Below are 20,252 nucleotides of genomic sequence, written 5' to 3' on the forward strand. Positions count from 1 at the left end.
ATCAATACAATGCAGGCTGCTCATCTCGCCGGAAAGTCCCCAATATTCTGACCACGAACAGTGAATACAGAACCATGTCCCGCCGGAAGATTATTCTCTCCTGTTCTGGAGCCTGATATGAAGGCTCCCGACTCGGATGCCGCTCGCAGTCTGAAGCCACATTTCCTCTGGTGCTTTGCAACAGGACGGTAGTAATTTTTCCAGTCATCCAGCTCACGGGCGCCGGAGGTTACTGACTTATCTGAAGATCCGAATAGAGTCTCGAATTCCACGGCTTCGATATGCATACAGAGAAGTTGCCCATCGGAAGTAACAGCGGGCAAGAAAGCAAGGAGAAGCTATCTGGCCGAATAAGATGTCCATTCGAAGACCCATGTTCGGAATATCCGTGGAACCCGAAACATCAGCTTTCAAGGGTAATCCCGTGATTTTAATAACGCGAATGCAGACACGAAGCCTCCCTGAAACTCCTGGGATAGAAATCGTAATTCATCAGATTCCAACGAATGCCCCGCTCTTCGTGTCGGTCTTAGCGGAGTCTTTCGCAGTCGTTTTCACTCCAGATTGAGGAGTCGAGCCGAGCTTGATTCTCCTCCACAACATTGGAAACTCCGTCTCTTCGAACCTCATGCAACCTTAACCGTTATGAGAATTTTTGATCCTCGCTATTGTCTACACGTTTTCATCGTACACACGAGCGACCCTGATTCGGGGGCGAGCCCGCCGTGCTCCGATGACGAATTATCGAATTATTTTGGGTTATATCATGATTCCTTATTTGGCTCCGCTGGGGAAGGCAACTCTTGTGACTCTCTAGCTAGAATGAGGAATGGAGCGCTTCTGTGAGAGGGAGAAGAAGGAAATGCCGATGATCCTGCTCCTCTTTCTTGTTTAGCTGGAATCGAATGCGGAGCCAATCTTCGACTGACTAATCCCATGATCGAAGAATCCAGCAGGGCAAGGCTCGATGGGGATGAAACCTCCGGTGGGTAATGAGCTGTCAACATTAGCCGCAATTCGATCGCCGCGGGAGAATCAGATTTCTCTCCAAGCCTTTTCTCAGTCTTGCCTCAGCCCGGTATTTTTCTGATCCCTCGAATCCCGATTCATATATTCAAAGGACCTGAGTGACTTATTCGCGCTGCCGACTCCGCATTTAATCGTGGAATCCCGATGAGCCCGCCGGGAATTCTGAACACGATCGGCTCTGATGAGCCAAGAGGAGCACGGACTTTTTTGGTAACATTCAGACGAGACGCGGAAGGAGTATTCTCGCTCATGCACTAGCCGGATATTTCCTTTCTCCTCTCGGGTCGTCTCACTTCCTCTCGATCGAGAACGTCCAACCTGGAGATCCAAGCGCATTCCACTCAATCTATCATCAGCATTCGTTTCCTCGACAACAAATTATCTCTAGCTGTCAGGAAAGTTCCAGATCTGATCGTCTGAACCGAAAAGATCGAATTCCGCATGCTCATCAGGAGTCTGCTCTATAAATTCAGGAGACTGCAAGAGTGAGATAGGTTCACGTCTAGGCTCTCGATGGTCCAAAGTGCTTTTCGCGAGGAGCCAGCCATTTGTAGACCCCGACAGGAGTATCGGAGCAATGATTGGTGATTTTGAATATCCAGAGTATACAGGGATCGTTTGACGGAGGACGAGCAGAAGATCGAGTACTCGCCAGCGTCTCATCTTCATCTTGTTCGAGTTGTTCCTGGGAGGCGGCCGAAGGCAACATTGCCGCTCTCTTGAGACGAGGAAATCTGGTGAATTTTCCTCTCGTCCACAGCCGCTTCGCGAGTAATGATTAATGACTCATCGATCCGAAGTTCCCTACGGCTCAAGTTGCGAGAAAGATCTTCCTCGTGTGGAGAACTTCGCTGAACATCGCGAAGCCTCGCTCTAGGGGATCGAGCTCTGGAGTATCAATCAAGGAAACACCTTGGTGACTCATCTTCTGCGATAGACAAGCAAAGTATGTTTTGCAAATGCGAATCCTGGGAAGGGGGCGATTGCCCGATCTGTCCGTTTTTTTCATTTCCCTCCAAGTCTCTTTTCAAAGCACCACACGGACTCTGGATTGCTTCTTCAACTTCTATTGCTTCCCCCCTTCACTTCCACATGGATTCCCCGACCCCTTTCCCGTTCTGTTTCATGTTTTCCCCCAAGATACACCGAGAAGTCAAAATGTCTGATTCGGTGAAGATACGCATCTCAACAATCTCCCCGTGAAACAATAATTTGCGAATGTTTCGATCAACTCAGTTCGAGTGCGAAGGAGTGATCGGGAGAGGACACCGTCCTGAAAGTTTGTCGGAGCCACTTGTGAGATCCAGAGAATTCCGACGACGTTCGAGCAAACTTCGCGCTTAAACATGTCCTGGAAAGAAATACGAAACCCATGAGTGGGCTCATCTTTGGAACGAATCCACGGCTTTTTCAAAAGATTGTTCGACCGAAAAAAGTCGTTCGAGCATGTTCGGGCGAAGCGAGCGGTGGAAATGGAAGACTCGAGTGGAACTGCGACACGTCGCGGAATCGACGTGCATTGACCACAATTCGCGAACATTCACACAACGTTCGAAAATGGCTCCTCTTGCAATTTCCGGCTCGTTTGAGACCTCCCTGTCCTATTCGCAAGTCGACGCGCTGGTCGACGGCTGCGACTGTGTATTCTCGGAGCGATATTCATCGATTCTCAAAGCTATCCGTTCAGGAAAATCGAACGCCGCAATGGATTGTTTGTGACAGATCAAATTTCGCGAGGCTTCCCCAATCCAACTGACGACCGTGATTTTCGGACTTGTCGATTGGGAGCGATTAAGGAGAAGGATAGGAACGGTGCACCACATTTGGGCGCTCCGGGATAGGAATCGTTCTCGATCTCCGCACGGAGAGCCGGAGACGGTCACATTTAATCATCGCATGTCAACAGGTTCCGCTCGCCGGAAATCGGGTTGGGGAACCGCGTCGCTCCAGAGCTCAGAGTACATTTCCTCGTCTCACCCAGAGTGTTTGAATAAGGATTCGGAGCCTCCGCATATGAACTCCCCATTGGGGGTAGTCGAGGAGTCGGCCGACTTTTTCCAACTCGTTCGGATAGGAAAAAGCCGTCGGTGGAGTCTCAACTCGAATAGGGCGTAGTCGATTCGAATTGAATGCCAGCCAGCTGCTCATGATATGCGAACGTAAAATAGTTCCGGTTCGAATTTCCAACTGCAAAAGTGAGAGATGATTTGTCGGGGAGGCCACACCCTTCTCTGAGACATCTAGGAACTCGTTTTTTGAATTGTGATCATAATCTCCCGCGCAGATAGGGGAAAAGAACGATAAGCACACCAGCCGCGCTCTCGCCCGTGACCGTTGAGGTCCGGGAGGGTTTCCAGCGTTGATCAAGTGGGCATTCGGGGCTCGACTGAGGTCGAGAGAAATAGGCCGAATGGCAGCTGAGCATTGTCTTCCACGCTTCTTCTTCGATTCACGAATCATCTGCCATATCGTAGAGCTTTCTGACCGGCGAACCTTACGGGGACATCATAACCATCGCTTCGAGATACACGGATGGAGTTTGAGCAGTTCTTTCGAATAAGAGCCCATGCCGAGGAACAGAGGCCCTCCTGCTCTTCTCCTTTAGCCGGGCTCGGGTTCGAGTCGGATACTTTCCTCAGTTTAGCCCACTTGGGTCTCGGAGTTCCATATCAGGCGACATTCGCTGTCGAGGTCAGCTACTCTGAATTCAACACCCTATCGTCGTCTGGCGTAGACGGAGAAATCTAGTTTCGTTCTCTGTGTTATCTGTTGATTCGGTTGATCTGCGATGCTCCCCAATCCAATCTCAATGTATTCCCGATGACCTCGGAAGAATAATAAGCGCTATCTTCCACAGGAATCTCCGGGGATATCGGATCGGATGCATTCGTTCGGGGCAAAACCGGTGGAAGACGGAGTGGGAATGGAAGGAAAACACCTGAATTCGACCCCGGCAATTCTGCAGATTCCAACATGTATTGTTTTATTTGAGATCAATCAATCCACCATTACACTAAGCAATCAACACCATAATACTCATATTCGTCTGACGGAGCACAGACACGGAATAGTAGCAACCAATCCAGCTGTCTCGTAACAGTCAGTATCTCGCATTGATGGATACTATTTACACGGAATGGTCAAGCATAATCCATATGAACATTTCTGTACATCAACAGGGCCCTGAGAGTCCTATCACAAAGTGGAGGGTGGAAGAAAAGATGATGCCAGCAGCGTCCTTCAAAAAGCTTGATGGCGGTGGCGGTCATCGAGTTCGTCGTGGACCACAGTGTCATGCTGGAGTTGGTGCGGATCAATGCTGTGAGGGGTCTGCACGCCGTCGCTCAGACCGCTCGACTGACCCTCTGAAGCGATTCTCGCGAGTTTGATGGCTGGTACCCTATTCCGGAGTGGCCGACTCCTCGCAGCTTGGCTCCCGAGATAACCTCGCTTCGAGTTGCAGCCGACGGCCCGGCGGAACTCCCTGCAACACGCATCGAATGTTTTATTCATCTGACTTCGCCGAGGAGACTTACGCGGAAATCTTTGCGTGTTATTCGCGCATGTTTGAATAAGACGGAGACTGCGAAGGGGTATTTCGCCGCGAAAGAAAACAAAGAACGGGATTCCTATGATCTGAGCGGTCGTGAGACCGAAGATCGCTTCCCTGTGAGTGCCAACTCAAAGACCGCGTGCAGAAGTGAATGTTGATTTACCGATTTGAAACATACGCTTTTTCCGGACAAACCCAAACCAGAAACCGTGTAACCGCGAGAAATTTCAATTCTTTCATCAGGTGGGGGAAACCTGATTCGAAATCCCCTTTGCCGCAGTCACGTACCTCAACCTGTGGCATTCTGCATGATCGCGCTAACTCAGCAATGCCGATATACAGTGTACCGGACGTACTTCAAGGTTTCGCAAACAGGGGACAAAGTATCGCTTCCTCCGCCAGCAAACTTCCGCACAGAGCAGATACTTCGTTTTATTACTCCGACGGAAATCATTAGGAAGAACGCCGGACGCACAATGCTACTAGACATGACGCCGCTCTCAGCAACATCGAGTGATATCGCTCCGGATGTTAAACTACCACTTGAATGTTCCGTACTGTCAAGAAGCGTGTTTCGGATATCCCCGATCGGAAATGCTCTCGGGTGCAAACGTCGCTGTCGTCGGAAAGTCCGCTCGGGAAACATCCGGAGGTCTCCTCAGAGACATCCTTTTCCCGCTCACTTGAGAGCACAAGTCGAGGATCCGATTCGAAGCTATGGGATTCCCACGGCCGAATATGCATCGGGAGGTAGTGATTTACCCCTTACGAACCCCATGAGGATTGAGAAAGATAAAGTGGCACTCCAGCGGAAACCCGTAGGCCTACCATGAATTAAGCAATGAGCATCCTCGTCTCACCTTCGGAAATTGTTGTTCATGAAACAATACGTGATCGGATTACAGCACGACGAGATGTACGAGAGGAGGAGGAATAATGGAGGCCCGAACGAGCCCAGGGGCGACAGGTATTCCGGCGAAATCGAAGAAATCGTGTTGATAGTGTACAGCGGGGTCCAGCAGATGAAGAACTCGAGAACCTGAATCGGAATGAGGAACCACGTCAGAACCGAGGGAGGCCTTTTCCAATGAATCAAAAAAAAATCCAAGGAACGAAATATGAGTGGAGTCACGCAAATCCTGGCCCGTTACTGGAGCTCGGCCAGCGACTTCTCTGGTTTCCAGCGAGCTATGATCAGACCTCTCTTCGGATTCTTGGGAACATGAAGCTTACCACGACGAACATCATCCGTATGACTTTGCGCTTCACGGCCATTCGTTGCTCTAAATTATTTGAGCGTAGATGTCCGATGAGGAGCTCACGTCTGTGGTGTGTTGAGACCGTTCTGCAATAAAGATGGTCGACTTACTTCGGGGATTGCGGGAGTAAGAAGTCGCCGGATCGCGTGCTCTGTGAGCTTTAGGGTAGGCCGAATCTCTATCTTGGGCCCAAGGCCTAGGAAGATCCGAGATGAGAGATGAATATTTCTCGAGAAGGCCGAGCAGGACCCTCCCAGCCAAGAAGAGGGGTTTCTTGTAGACTTGCGAGAAAGGGCGACCACCTGGGACACATCATGTTCCCGCGGGATGCAAATGTCCTCCGAGACACCACTGTCAAAAAATGTCATACTTGCAATGGCAGTGACATTGCGTCATGTCCAGGAGCCCCAACGCTCGATTGAATTCACGTTCAAGGACGTCATAGCCCAGGGGCAGGGAGGGATTGAGAAGCTTCGAACACGAGAAGGATTCCGCGGAGCCAGGAAGCATCCCGATGCCTTGTGTCTCGGGACGCTCTGCACTTGGCTTCCGCCGACACTCCCCGAACATATATATTCCGGTTAGCCGCTATGCAGCAGGGTTCTCGGGGGTGGAAGTGGGCACCATACGACCTCTTTTCTGGATTCTAGCTTATCGCCATACCGAAGCGAGAGGGAGAGCGAGAGAGAGATCATCCGAAACGCATCGTCCCAGCAAAAACGAAAGAAGGAGAGACAAGGGGACACTTTAACAGGTCGCTTTTGCCATCTCGAGATCCCAGTAGCTGATCGAACGTTCCGTGAATTACAGGCAGGGCTGACACGCGACCATGTGATGAGCTCATGGAAGTCGTTCTTCTCTATCTGCCATGATCTTCCGGTCTCACATGCGGGTTATCTCGGTTTTCCCACGAGAACGGTGGCTGCGCGAGGAGAAATTCGAATCAGAGTGATTCGGCTCCCTCGGTCGGTTCGCTGGCTCCCGACTCCTGATAAGCGCCGCTCAGGGAACAGGAGAGAGACACGCCGGCGTTCGGCCATTGATCAAACGCTGATCTCGGGAACAAGAGCGAGAATCAGATTGAAATGTCAATAAGCGCTCTCATTCGAGGCGTCTACCTAAATAGGCAGCGTCGCGTCGTTGAGTGTCCGAATGTTCAAGAGGCACGGAGGCGGAAGAGCAACACAATCAGCAGACGATTCCGGAGAGGTTCCGGATCTGATGTGTCTACGATTTCCGAGTCCTTTTTCAAAGTCGCTCCCTCCGTCCAGGGGAAGCAGGGCCACGAAGAGGGTCGTGATCTCGCATCTGACTGTGTATCGTGCAAACCTCGAATATGTCTCCCTGAAACTCGATCATAGAGCACGAGAAGAACCATTCTCTCTGATGTAGGCGCTAATCATTGAGTTGCGCGGTTTTCCGCACGAAGGGCTCCATTATCATTATCTATGGGACAGATCCGGCTGTTCATCCGCCTAATTAATGGGGACTTCAAACGCTGCCGACGTCACATCAGAACGTGAGTGATAACACGACATACAGCAAGTCGCTCACTCAGCAGCCTGGCTCGTTAGGTGTCAGCACAAGATTAATGAATGGGGCGCTTTTTTGCTCAACGAGTCTCGGAATTCAGAGCGTTATTGAAAGGAACGGAGTCTGCCTCCCTAAGCACACCGAGACACGTCGACCAAGACTATGAGCTCTCTTGAAGTCACTGATCGGTTCGCAAGTCTTCTCTGCCGGACAGCAATTGATCTAGTCTGTTGACCTGCCCCATTGTCGATTCCAAATATCCAGGGTGATCCTTGGGAAATTCGTCGACTCGGTATCCATTCAGCAAGAGCAATGTCATCTGCGAATTCCACACATCGGGGAACTCGTTACACCGGAGACCGACAAAAATCGACCTTCCGGGGATTTCGAGATCCGACATCGATTTCATCGACGGTCAGCTCTGCATGGATTCTCGAAGACCAAGCAGATCTTCGGCCATCGACACAGGACGCCTCCTCCTCGCCCCGGAATTCAAGGGAAGAACATGGAGACTCAAGAAGAGAGTGCGGAAGTCAAGAGAAGCAGTCGGGCGAAGAAGCATGACTTCGGTCATCGCTTATCGACTTCGGCACGGCGCCCACTATTCTGTTAATCGATGTTGGACCACCCCAGAGCCTCGAGGAACTATCCGCTCTGGCACCGCCTTGCGTTCCGCTCCGATTTCGGAACGACTGCCCCCGCCACCTGAAGCTGATGAAAGCTTGCGCTCGTCCGGTCTCGTATCTAGCGATTTATAAATGTTTATTATTATTATTATCATGCTCGCGTCTGTTCCGAAATGAAGCTATCACTCGCCTTCACGAGGGAATCTGTATAAAGATCTTATCAGCTTCTGAACAATGCCTGCGAATGCACCTCAGTTCTCAAGGCCTGTGGACTGCATCTCTCAGGGAAGAGGACGCGCCTGCTAATCGGATGCGGAGTTAAGAAGCTCAGCTTGATTAACATGCCATTGGGAGGGCCTTTGTTCCGCTATCTATCCCGGAAAAATCATTGGCAGTCGAGCTTACATAATTAAATCGGGTTCGCGACGCGTGATATTCTCGAAATTCCCCGCGAGATGCCCCGCTGGACTTTCAGAATTCTTTGAGAGCTCCCTGGGCTTTCGATGATGATATCAAGCAACCTTCTGTAGCCAGCTCGAGTTTCAGGTGACTCATTGAGACCGGTATAATAGAAGCTATCGCGGCCCACCGCACGCATCAATGCTTGAGGAAGACTCGTGAGGAAACTCCGGAATGATTCGATGCAGTTGATCGAGTCCGGCCATCATGACACATATGCTCACGCAAGAAGCGTGACTACGATTTCGCGGAACAATAGGTCCGGGAAGAAGCATGGAGACATGCCAACAGGTTGCGGATATGCTTCATCGTCATGGAGTCTCGGTCAATAAACGATGGAGAAGCGAAGAAACGCACAAAGCGAGGCGAAAGAAGAAGAAAAAAAAGAAATCCTGAGCTCTCCGGCGCATAGTTGCACGATTCATGCACGCAGAATTTGACGGACATTGAAAGTTTCCATCAGCTGGGCTCTGGTGCTCAACTCTATATGAATGGAGTCGGCAGCCGCGGTAACATGCTTGAATGTTGGATACGGTGTTCTCGACCTGATGAGTTTTCTGACGCCATCTTTAAGAGGATCGTCTCGGCGGCATGGGTAGGGAAATCGATGTTAATTACCGGTGCTCAGGCTCCCGATCTCAAGTTTCTCCAGTCATTCGCCGAGATAGATGGAGTGAAGCGTCGTCCGACGAATTGATTTTTTTCGCAGCGAGCAACCCCGACACTACGAAAACCCCCTCCGCTTTCACGGACCTCGCGGAAGAAGCGAGAGATCTGAGAGAATGGGACGCTCCGATTTCAATTTAGCTCTGCAATTAACTTCGAAGTATTCGAGGAAGTATTCTCTACCGTATTGTGGTTCTCTTCGCTTCCCCCCTCCCGATTTTGCAGCTAATCTTTGAGCTCAGCTGTCGAGGTGCCGACATCCCGGAAATGCTCCAGTCTGCAGCTAACTGGCGAGTCAATCACCCAGGGGCTTCTGGCAGCGGTTTTTATTGAAGTCAAAGCCAGCAATCAGAATGCGTAATGATCTCCGGTTACCAGTCCATTAGAGTTGAGGAGGCGGCGCGACTGTGAGCGGAGATCCTCCTTCGCGGCTCCAGAAAGTTCTCATCAGGCGATCGTAGAGAACCGAAGATAGAAACTTTGATGAACGTGGAATAGGACAGACGGTGAATGGTGGGGCAGATGCGTGCGCAGAAGCTTGATATTGAGGAGGCTGCGGGGACGGACTGGAACAGACCACGAGCAGCAATGACCGCAGGAAGCGATTGGAGAGAGCGAGTCCTCACCGAGGAGCTCTATTAAACAGCTGTGGAACTATTCTCCGAGCCCATTTGGAGACTTGGTTCGGTAAAGTAGAGATACTGCTCATCTTCGGCCCCGGGAGCCTGGCGCCCCCGGAATCCGAGGTGACCCCGGAGATCGCTCAACGACTCCGACCGATTGCAGATGATTGTCCCGCAAGATGTACAGCAGAGTTCCATCGCCCAATCGTAAGTTCCCTTCGGCACGGGGGCGAGCGAGTCCAGCCAGTCCGATAGCGGAATCCTAAGGGGGTGACCCGATCGATTTGGATAAATCTCCAAAACATTACCTCAGTAGCAGATCCGCCCCACTCAGTAGCAGATCCAAGGAGGGGGCGGGCTGCGCGATGGGGCGACCGCGTGTCCCGATTGCCTACACCTTCCATGTCGGGTATCTATCCGCTCCGCAGCCCCTCGGGCATCCTGGGAGCCGCCACTGACCCAGATAAGAAATAAGGGCTCGCCATGCGAAGCTGTAGAATCCGAACCCGCGATAGATATCCAATTTGAATCGATCACCTGCCGTATGACACCGGGGGTCACACCGAGGACGCTCACCCGCTCGGCTATAAGGATCGAATATCCGGACTCCGGTCGGGATGCGGGGCGTGATCTGCCGGACAGATCGCGACTAGGAGTGACCTCCATCCATCGAACCAACTGACTGAGATAAGAACTTGATATATTTGGATCCGCTCGGCGGTTAGAGCATTATCCCAGGTTCGAGACAAGACTTCCGATTTTTTTTCGGAAGAACACGATCGAATGATGTTTGCGGATAGCCTAGTTGGAGCCTGATATTCTGCGGAATCACTGGTTTCGATCCGGATTCGAAACTCGCTGCTCGGAATACCTAATGAGAATAGAGCTCATTCATGGAGAAGAATATTAGAGGAACTCCTACCTCGACATCCTTAGAGAGTCGCCTCCATTCACTTCTCTCTCTGCTGGCGCCTCGTCGACGTTGTCCTCTTCATAATCCGAGTTGTTCTCCGTCATCCTGCACCACTTCACAATTAGCATCGGTTCTTTGTCAGCGACCTTCTTGCCGTTTTGCTTCCCTCCACCTTCGTCATCACAACTCCTGTCTTTGATCATCAGGCCCGATGTTCTCGTTATCGGGATGGCTGGAAAGGAAGATGGACGAGTCACCGAAACGACTCCTAGACTTAATTCCGCGGGAGCTTAGTGTGGGGATGGGACGCAAAATTTTCCCTAAATCGGACTTGAACAGAATCACCCGGACGAGTTGGATCAGTCTCCATGATTTTCGAGCCGTATCTGTCGATTGTATGACTCCGAGATTGAATGGGACATTTTTGTGGGAAAATCCCGATCACCGAGAATTCGAAGCAAGCCTTGCCAGGATGATCGTTGCATCGATTGACATTTTCGACCGCGAATATAGGGTCTCCGCATTCTCGCTCACCGAGCTGAAATTCAACACGGAGTTTTGCACTTCCTATGGAAGCAATTGTCGTCGCGTCGGCTTTCACGAGCGTACGAGTAGAGGTTCCGGGAAAGATGTCTGCCCTGTTCCGAATCACAGCAGATCACTCTTTGCTGCATATCGTGAGCCGGGATAATCTGGCAACGAAGACGTCTTCTAAACGTCTATCCTCAAAGCTGTTTCTCGCGAGTTTCCGCGATGATTTCTTTCGTCGAAGCGGAAAGCACGATGACTTGAAGAGTCCGGATCGATTCGCTCAAGCCGACTGCTGTCTAAATCCTTCTTCTATCCGCCATGGAGCTAAGGATAGCGACGATTTGTTCAATGAATGTTCTATTCATTCCCAAAAATTTAGCCTGACGGACAATGAAATTTCAATGGAATTTGTTCGATCCTTGAAGAAGAAGTTGAGGGACGGATGAATGAAATCCAGGACGATCATATCCCTCTATTAAGTAGAATGGAAGGGAATGAGGGAAGCGGATCGACAGACTTCAGCCGTCACATAGGAGTCATGTTCTGGAGCTTTGATCGACAGACTCTAAACGGTAAATATATCATGCGCTTATTTCTCAGGCTTATAAGGATGAGGCCAAGAACATGCCTTGATCCTCAGCGACCCGCCTCTTGGTCTACATAGCATGTGGCTAGCAGACGAGAGTGCTGTAGGATGATCTTTGTGAGCGCTGAAGACTTGGTAGAAGCGCCGATGGGCGAAGCAATTGTCGAGCGTGATGCTAACTCGTTGGCCGCAGGAGACGCCACGCTGTTGACGGTCTTCACGATGAGTCTGAATGTCACCGAAATCATCTCTAGTAGGCTACCGTAAAAATTGACTCTCAATGTCTGCTCTGTCATTGCGCTTCAGCAACCTCCGATATTGGCGCTGCATTTGTTGTATCGCAATCTTTCGGAACATTTGCTCTGGTGCTGGTGAGCGGTCCAGGTGCATTTCTTCATTTGTTCAAACAAAAGCACCGGGAGATTCCGCGAAAAGTCATGATACGAAAACGGTGAGGGCGGCTCTATGGGAGGAAGTAAGAATCCATTCGGAGACGCAGTCCAAGGGACGCCGGCACGTAAGCCGCGATGAAAACTTGCTGTGTGCATATACTACGACGAAAACAGACGGAATGTCCCAACTTTTTTCTAAGCCAGTCTCGAAGTTAGGGAACTTGATGTCCGACGCGGAGCGGACGTGAACGAGCTTCGTGGGCTCCACCAGCTCTGGAACGACGCTCCGTGCCGCGGGCGCAACCGTGTCTTTGACCATGGGTTCGCTTTATCCGTGACGAGAGTGCTGTTCGAATTCAAGGGGCGCGAACCCCAATGATCACCGTGAGACTCAGTAATGGGGGAAGCTCAAAGACCGGGCCGCATCGTCGATCTGATAAAAATCAATCTCAATCACTGACTCTGATTGAGAAGAACCTCCGAGGTCTAGTACCGAGGCTTCCCAAGCGCTACTTGGCTCAGATTTCCCGAAAGATCTCCGCTTTTCGAAATAGCTCAATATTTTGCCCATTCGCCGCTATATCGATGCCACCCATACTTTCCCCACCACGGGCGAACGAGGTTTGAACTCTCTGACAGGCTCGCCCCGGGAGGGACGGGTTCCGATGGAGACCCGATTCATCGATCGCAGCTTCTCGACAGACAAACGACTACTATAAGGCGTGCGTCGAGAAAATGAGGTCCTGCACGAGAGGAGACACCCTCGAGTTTTCCGCCTTTTGAAGGCCTCGTATTGAGAGTTCCGTCTCTGCTACATGGTTGAAGACAAGTTTTCCAGACGCTTCCCGTATCGCGGTGACTGTCGAGGTGAGGCATTAGCGATTTTCGATTCAGTCAATGGGATGTTGTCGGTCCAAGTCATCCGAGCACGAACAAGCCTTTTCGATTACGGGACAAGTAATTCGATTATATGGTACAACAACTTGCTCTAAGGTACACTCGAATCGCGCCCAGGCACTTAGTTAGCTCGGCGCGGAGAGCGCACCTCTCCTTTATGTTCTCGCCAGGAATGAGTCGATGAGCAGTTGCGACAGCAAAGAATATTCTCAAATTTGGAGTTTAACACTCTTGTGGACCGACAGTTTCGCGGCGAATGGAAACGTGGAATGAGTTGCGCGACGAAACCCAAAGAAAATGTTCACTTTAAAGGAAGGAGGATAAAGGGAGAACGTATCAACGCATCGACAATCAGAATCGCTCCTTCCCTGCATCGCATTAATTTCAACTTCGCCACACGATCACTCAGAGCCCTCGGCCAACTCAATCGATTGTTGGATCACGAATTTGCTTCGAATGTGTACATACTCTCCAAAGCGAAAATTCAGGGAAGAATGTCGGCCTTTATCGAGAATCACCTGTCTAGATGCTCCTCTCAGGGTTCAGAACGGAAATTGCCCATTGTCGCTGGAGGGGCATGCGAATCGAAGTGAGGGGGAAAACCCTTCACGATGAATGAATGTCGAACGTCAGACGGGGACTGGAATGAATTCGTCGAAACATGTTCCAGAATTGGCCGAGCAGAACATTCTTTACTATCGAGCTTCTAAATCACGCTAATCGGCACGCAGTCAGCCGGAGCTAATAAGTAGGAAGTTCAGGAACTGCAGGGAAAAATCAGAGAGGTGGACGTGGTTTGGAATGGCTTCGCATTCCACCAGCACGAGAAGCTCCGCAGAAGGAGCGAACAGAAACCTACAAGAAAAAATGAATCGCAGAGAAATCGGAAAAATTCTCAGCGATCGAACCTTGGACGCCTGCTCTGGATCGCTGTGTATTTAGAGAGCTTATGCTGCTGAAATCGCAAGGAAAACGTGATAGGACGATCCGCACGTTCCGTGCAAGAGCCACCGACCACCGTTGCCTTACCCGAGAGTCTCATGATATGAACATCTCGCCGCTTCCTGATCGAGGGCTTCCCCTCGAGCGCAATACCGGATCCCTGGATTAGATGCTTGGAATAACAGAGCGGGACGCACGCGGCGAAGAGCCGCCCGTCAACAAGGACTCGAGTGTGGACCACGGAGCCGAGAAAGTCTAGACGAGACCGCTCCGGAGGGACCGTGAAAGCGACCCAAATCCCAATCAAGCGGCCGATGCGCATCGCCACCTCAGAGGGTTGGTTCCCCGTCACGCAGAGATCAACCGTTATCGAGCTCGACCAAGGACTCACCATTGACGCATCGCTCGTGATCTTTGATGCCTTTCTTCAAGGTCCACGATATTTGAACGTAGGCCGTGCCCATGATGGCGAGCGGTACAGCGAACAAAACGGCGTCTAGAGCGAGGTTGAACGCAGTCTCTAAGGCTGGGCTTGGCCACTTTTCCCGACACTTGTATTTCCCTGCGGAGAGTTATTAAAAAAGAAGATCAGCTATCCGGGAGGTAATTAAGTCGCGCATATGCGGGACGGTTGACTTGGTTCTATGTGGCGTTGATCGACCGGCTGTTGGAGCGAATGATATCTGTCGAGAGCACTTCGGAGTTATCTCTCGTCCGATCTCTGGACGAGGAGGAAAGGCATCGAAACAGTGGATTAGAGCGCGATCAGCGAGGAGAGAGAAGGCTCGGATGAACCAGGGTAAAAACGCCAAGGAAGAGTATCGACGAAGCCATACCAAGTTAGGGAATCCCATCCAGAGAAAAAAAAAGCAATGACCGTCAGCACCAGAATGGTCTGGCTTCACGGTGATGTCGCGGAATTCTGCATCGCAGCCTGTCCACGCGTCGGGAGCTTGGGAGCTCAAACTCCTTGTGGTACTCACCTTTGAAGCGCTCCATCTCGATGAGCCGATTCAAGCAGCCGAGAGGCAGCATGAGGATAAGTGCCACGATCCAGATCACAATGATCAGTTTGACTGCGTGCCACGAACTTTGCCAAGTTCGGCAGCGCAGGGGCTGGCAGACGGCGAAGTATCGCTCAAAAGAGATCATCACGAGAGTCCAAGCGCTCACAGCGACCGCGACAGCTGGAAGCAGGAGGGAAAGAATCGGATAGACTGTGATCAAAAATGAGGGAAGTTTATCTCATCATTCGCGTTCACCGCGGATGAGGACCAGCGGGAAATTTGGGTTTCCTTTGTCAGTCTTTCCCGATTCGCGATTTCGACGCGGTGGAACGATCTCCAATTCGTCCACGGAGCCCACAGCTCGGGTCGCTTTGTCCACTGCGATCCATCATACATCACGACCTCCCGCACCGATACCCAATCGGTGACACACGGGGGGTAGATGGATGGGTGACGGGATCCATTTATCTCTCACGGGAATATACGGGACTCTGCGACGGGCTGACGCCAAGACGGGGCAGCCTGACGGACAGTTGACAACAGTCGAATGGAGGAATTGATACATCGAAGCTTCTCTTGATGCAGCTCGAAGGGAAGATGACTCCAGAGAGCCCAGAGAAGCGCCAATGGTTCCGTCTAGCATCTGAGCTATTCGAGAAGAGAGGGGAAACAAGTTGCTGCTAAGTTTATGGCTCGACAGTCGGATTGCGAGACGGAGAAAGGCTGAGACACCCTTGCTTTTTTTAATTTTTTGTTTAACTCCAACAACGTGAGGAATGGAGTACGATGCATTGAATACCGATACCGGGTAGCGCCCCGGGAAATCACACGTTCCTCCTGCGACCGATCGGAGAGAGCGAATTGATGCTCTCGAAGAAATCGAGATCGGGACCTGCGCTCGGAGAAGGAATCGAACCTGTTGCATGCCATCCCCGAGCAGGGACCAGGCGGTACATATCTCGTATGGCTCTCTAGATGGAATGAATGGATCAACTGCGGTGAGCTGGAGAGGACCGAACCCGTCCGGGTTGCATCCCGAGGAATTCAATCGGTTCGAGCGCAAAAGTCGAGATGCAACGGTGATTAGCTCAGAGGGGGCTGCACGCCTTGTTCGCCCCTGTCACGAATTTTCTCGCCGAATCACATTCTGGAATAATGCTGAGCCCTCCGTTCTCCTGATTTGATTCGCACGCTCGACCTTCAATTGTAGTGGATCATCGAGCGCACGGAAGAGATCCGCTCGGCGCTTCTTGGGCATGCTCAAGGTATAACCACCCTCTCATCACTTGCTGACGCCAGGCATGTTGCTGAATATTTTCTGGATCCAGCGGTGAGCCCGGAGCGAAGACGAGGCATTTTGAAATGCGAGTCAAAGATAGTATGGAACAGCGAGGGGAAAGTAGTGAAGGCGCGTGTATCAGAGTTTAATGTCCGCGCGACATGCGCTCGATTAAAGCTAATCCCCGGGCTTAGTTCATCCCAGGAATTTGCCGTGTCTCTTGCGTCAGAGAAAGCCCTCGGATGAATTTTGCAGACAGCAGGCAAGCTCAACGCACTATGGAAGCAGGGGAACCAGGCCGACGTAGCGTCGATCGCCTCTCCGTGCAAATTCCGGTGGAAGTTCCCAGACATCAGCGGTGCTCACAATCGTCGATGCGTGCTAGAAGACCATTTCCGATGCGGCCGAGCTTCCCTTCGGAGTCGATATCGTCGACGATCTCTCTCGATCTTCGCCCAAGTATGTGCTTTAAACTCGAAGTATCCCCTTTCCTACCCTTTCGGAGTGATCTCGAAGGCTGCGGGCTCGACGGATGCGACCATGAGCCGCGGCAGTGTCCGAACGTGACACATCGATTTTTTCCTTGACGTGCATCCTTCTAACGATCCTGAGCGTAAACTTTCCTCGACACCGCTCGCCCCTCGCTGCCTGTCTCATCAATGGAATGGGGAAGATTTATGGGATAGACTGGTGATCGGCGAGTCGATGACTGGCAATTTCTCATACCCACCTCGCCTCGTTCCCGCTAATTTAGGATGCCGCCTTTAGCCTCACTCCCGAGGCGATGAAGAGAGTTTCCGCTCATCCAAGTGCTTGTGTCCCCTCCTCAAGGTGTAGCTGGTGGAATCGATCTACGGGAGCTTCATGTGTGTATACTTATCGCAAGACATCGATACGGGGCGGCGTCTCCAGGAGAGACGGAGAGGGAATCAGGACTTGCTGTAGAGTCGTTCCGAGCTAGATCATTCCACTTATAGAGAGGAGAATTTCAAATTACGCAGAGGGGAAGGGGAAATTCTCATCCCGGGAATGGGCCCAGACTACGAAGGGTACACAGGCCGCGAAACTACGCCTTGAATCTCCAAGCATCGTCTGGGGGAAAACATCCCCGGAGGGCTGAGGACTGGAATCGTTCATGGGAAGAAACGACACCAAAGAGTAGAGAGGCTAAATCCGAACGAAGAACAAGCATGAGGGCCAGAGAACGAATTCTGTTTCGTGACAATGCCACGGGTGGTAATCTGCCGCGATCTCGCGTCGGTTAGGCTTAGGCCGGACGCTGAATTCATTGACGAAATTATGGAGCTCAACCATCGTCTAGAGACCCCGGGACTCGTTCGAGCAACCATTGCAGTCCCGTTACTGTTTTGCGTCATGTCCTCATGATTATTGTAATTAATATTGGGGATCCTCCCTCATGTCTACGCTTTTTCCTTGCACTTATAAGCGACCTGGGCTCAGGGCAAAATTTTCTCAGCAGATCCACGAGTTTCATCTACCGCCGAGTTCCTCGGACTCCCTCAGAGATCTCTCGTATGGGCGCGTCCGATGTCTAGCCGAGTGGGATCCCATCGCTATACGCTTCTTCTCACAACTGTTTAGCCATGGAGCGGATTGCTTCCAAGACGAGGAAACAAAAGACACGAACCTTGAACGTAAGGTACAGCCTTGCACATGAGGTCGCCGAAGATGAACTCACGAAAAACAATGCCGGACAGCGTGAAAGGCATGCAGAATACTCCGACGAGGAGATCGCTCACTGCTAAGTTGAGCAGGAATGCGTTTGTGGGTACCTGGAATGAATTAGATGATCAATGCAGGAATCGCATTAGTTCAATTAAGAACATTCCCGATTAACTCGAAACTCGTTAGCACCGGGCTCGCCCATGATGACACACAACGCGTCTTGTTAATGACGCGTCCGAGGGAATTTGACGTGGGGCTCGCGGCGGTAGACAGCGTCGCCAGGGCGGGAGCGACGACGGCGGGGACTGAGAAAGCGCCCGCCTCCCGCAGAGCCTTCGGGAGAAAGTCCGCTTGGGTGGCCGCACGGGTGTTCCGTCGAAGGTTTTCGGGCCCACTCCATCAATCGGTCCCTCGTTATTCGAGGGAAGAGCAGATGAATACCCTGAAGCTCCATCCTACGAGCGTCTCCGTTTAGTGCGCAAAACTTAAGGATGGTTTTACTAAACCCTCCTGGTGAAGTAAATGAGTCGAAGGGGAATTCACTCCTTCGAAACTCCGACTAGGGGTCCCTGGGAAAGTACGACGTCATATCCGACGACCAGCAATACCATACAAGGACTCAATTGCCGGAGGTGCCCGGATCGGATAATCACCGTCCGTCTGCTCGCCGCCAAATGAGACAACGTCCTGGAGAGCTTAGGGGAGCTCATCGGGGATCAGGAACATCCCCTCATCTTGTTATTCTCGCCATATGTCCGTCTATGAACTTAAGAGTGATCTCGACGAACTTCGGTTCGCCACGTTTCGGAATTGCCGTGTGAGGCTACCTTTGGTATGTCTCGAAGTCGATGCAGCTCGCAGCGCTCGGAGCACTTATTCCCTTCCGTTCCGCTAGAAATCACATGACGGAGAGACCTTTGTCAGCAAACATCGAAGCTTAGCCTGATTCAAATCTGGATGGAAATTTCTAGCAGATGGTCTAGCGAGGCCTAACATTTAGATCTGACAGCTGGAGTGTTAGAGCTACATCAACCGGCGGGTGACGCTCGAATTGGCTAATGTCTTTGTCGCTTGTACCAGCTGAATAGGAGGCGCGATATCATACCAGCATTACAAAGAACGGAGTTTGATCCCGAAAAGCGCAGCACAAAGGAGCCTTCGTCGTGTCCTTCGGGATTTTTTCCGAAGACCGCCGCTGAATTGTGTGAGTTCGGAGAATCGGAAAAGGGCGCCGTCGCCGTCGAGATCCTCCTGAGGGGAGGGGGCAACATTCCTATGCCTGCACTATCGGTACCGTTTCAGGTGAGTCAAATCATCATCATCATTCCTACTATGAAGCGCGACACGGGGGGGGGGGCAAAGCTGTGTTTCGATACCGAAGATAATTGCCAACTGGTAATTTCCTATGCCCTCAGTCGTGAAAGGCCGTCGTCACTGACGTTTTCATTCGGGAGTGAACGATAAAAGCGTTTCAATCATGGTCTACTTGGCCACGACTCAAGCTGAGAACCGTCCCGTGTAAGAGCGCCGATTGCGCATTAACCCAATTGGTCCAATTGGATTTGGAATGGATATTGCGCATCGGGGCCGTGGGAGGCGCTAAATCTATCAATAAATCAAATTGACCATTAGATCTGAGAGCTGATGAGCCATCAATCAATCAATCGATCCTGGCTCCTTTCCCGCTACATGGGGGAGGCGACATGTCCGTCATGAGAAATTATCACCAATATGAACATTATTCTCACAATACCATCATTCGAAAAATACAGGCCGGAAAATCGTGCTCGGCAATGCCCTTGCGATCGCGATTCCTTCAGAATTCACTTATCGAGGAATCTACATTCCCAACCGCAGTGCGCGTCCGGCGCTCTAATGCACTGCGCAGTTGCGCCATGGCGCCGCCGCGCCGTCGCGCGTCGTCGCCATTGCAGCCGTCCACTCCGTGTTCGCTCGCGCCCGGAGATGTCCTACGCTGGATAAAAAATCCGAGGCGTTTGGTTCCTGTGCGTCAGTATCATCTTCATCGAAATAGACATGCAACCAATTGCTAAGAGAACTTGCTCCCAATGGAGCATTGTGGGGCGACATTGGGAGCATCTCTACTTGACTGTTGACATGCTCCAACGCAATGATCAGGAGCATGATGGTTTCGAAAATACCGCAACAAGAAATACCGGCGAATCGTCAACGTCGTAAGCAACCGTAGTTGCACTCCACGAACCACGTTGCCAGCCTATTCCCAGCCAGCGAGCGAAGCGAGCGCCCGGC

General features: G+C 51.4%; 1 protein-coding gene across 1 annotated transcript in view; it reads right to left on the bottom strand.

The window, feature by feature from the left end:
- Positions 1 to 1,694: 1,694 nt before the first annotated feature.
- Positions 1,695 to 20,252, bottom strand: part of LOC100900772 (cholecystokinin receptor type A) — a 19,169-nt gene continuing 611 nt past the window's right edge. The window contains exons 2-9 of the mRNA XM_018638819.2: positions 17,944 to 18,088; positions 14,993 to 15,196; positions 14,401 to 14,571; positions 10,671 to 10,893; positions 5,816 to 5,927; positions 5,443 to 5,621; positions 4,449 to 4,513; positions 1,695 to 1,915 (exon numbers count right to left, since the gene is read on the bottom strand). Coding sequence (XP_018494335.2) covers positions 1,695 to 1,915; positions 4,449 to 4,513; positions 5,443 to 5,621; positions 5,816 to 5,927; positions 10,671 to 10,893; positions 14,401 to 14,571; positions 14,993 to 15,196; positions 17,944 to 18,088 — 1,320 coding nt within the window. The remainder of the gene's footprint in view (positions 1,916 to 4,448; positions 4,514 to 5,442; positions 5,622 to 5,815; positions 5,928 to 10,670; positions 10,894 to 14,400; positions 14,572 to 14,992; positions 15,197 to 17,943; positions 18,089 to 20,252) is intronic.

Source organism: Galendromus occidentalis, unplaced genomic scaffold (genome assembly GCF_000255335.2).
Source record: "Galendromus occidentalis unplaced genomic scaffold, Mocc_1.1 scf7180000077183, whole genome shotgun sequence".
Classification (NCBI taxonomy): Eukaryota; Metazoa; Arthropoda; class Arachnida; order Mesostigmata; family Phytoseiidae; genus Galendromus; species Galendromus occidentalis.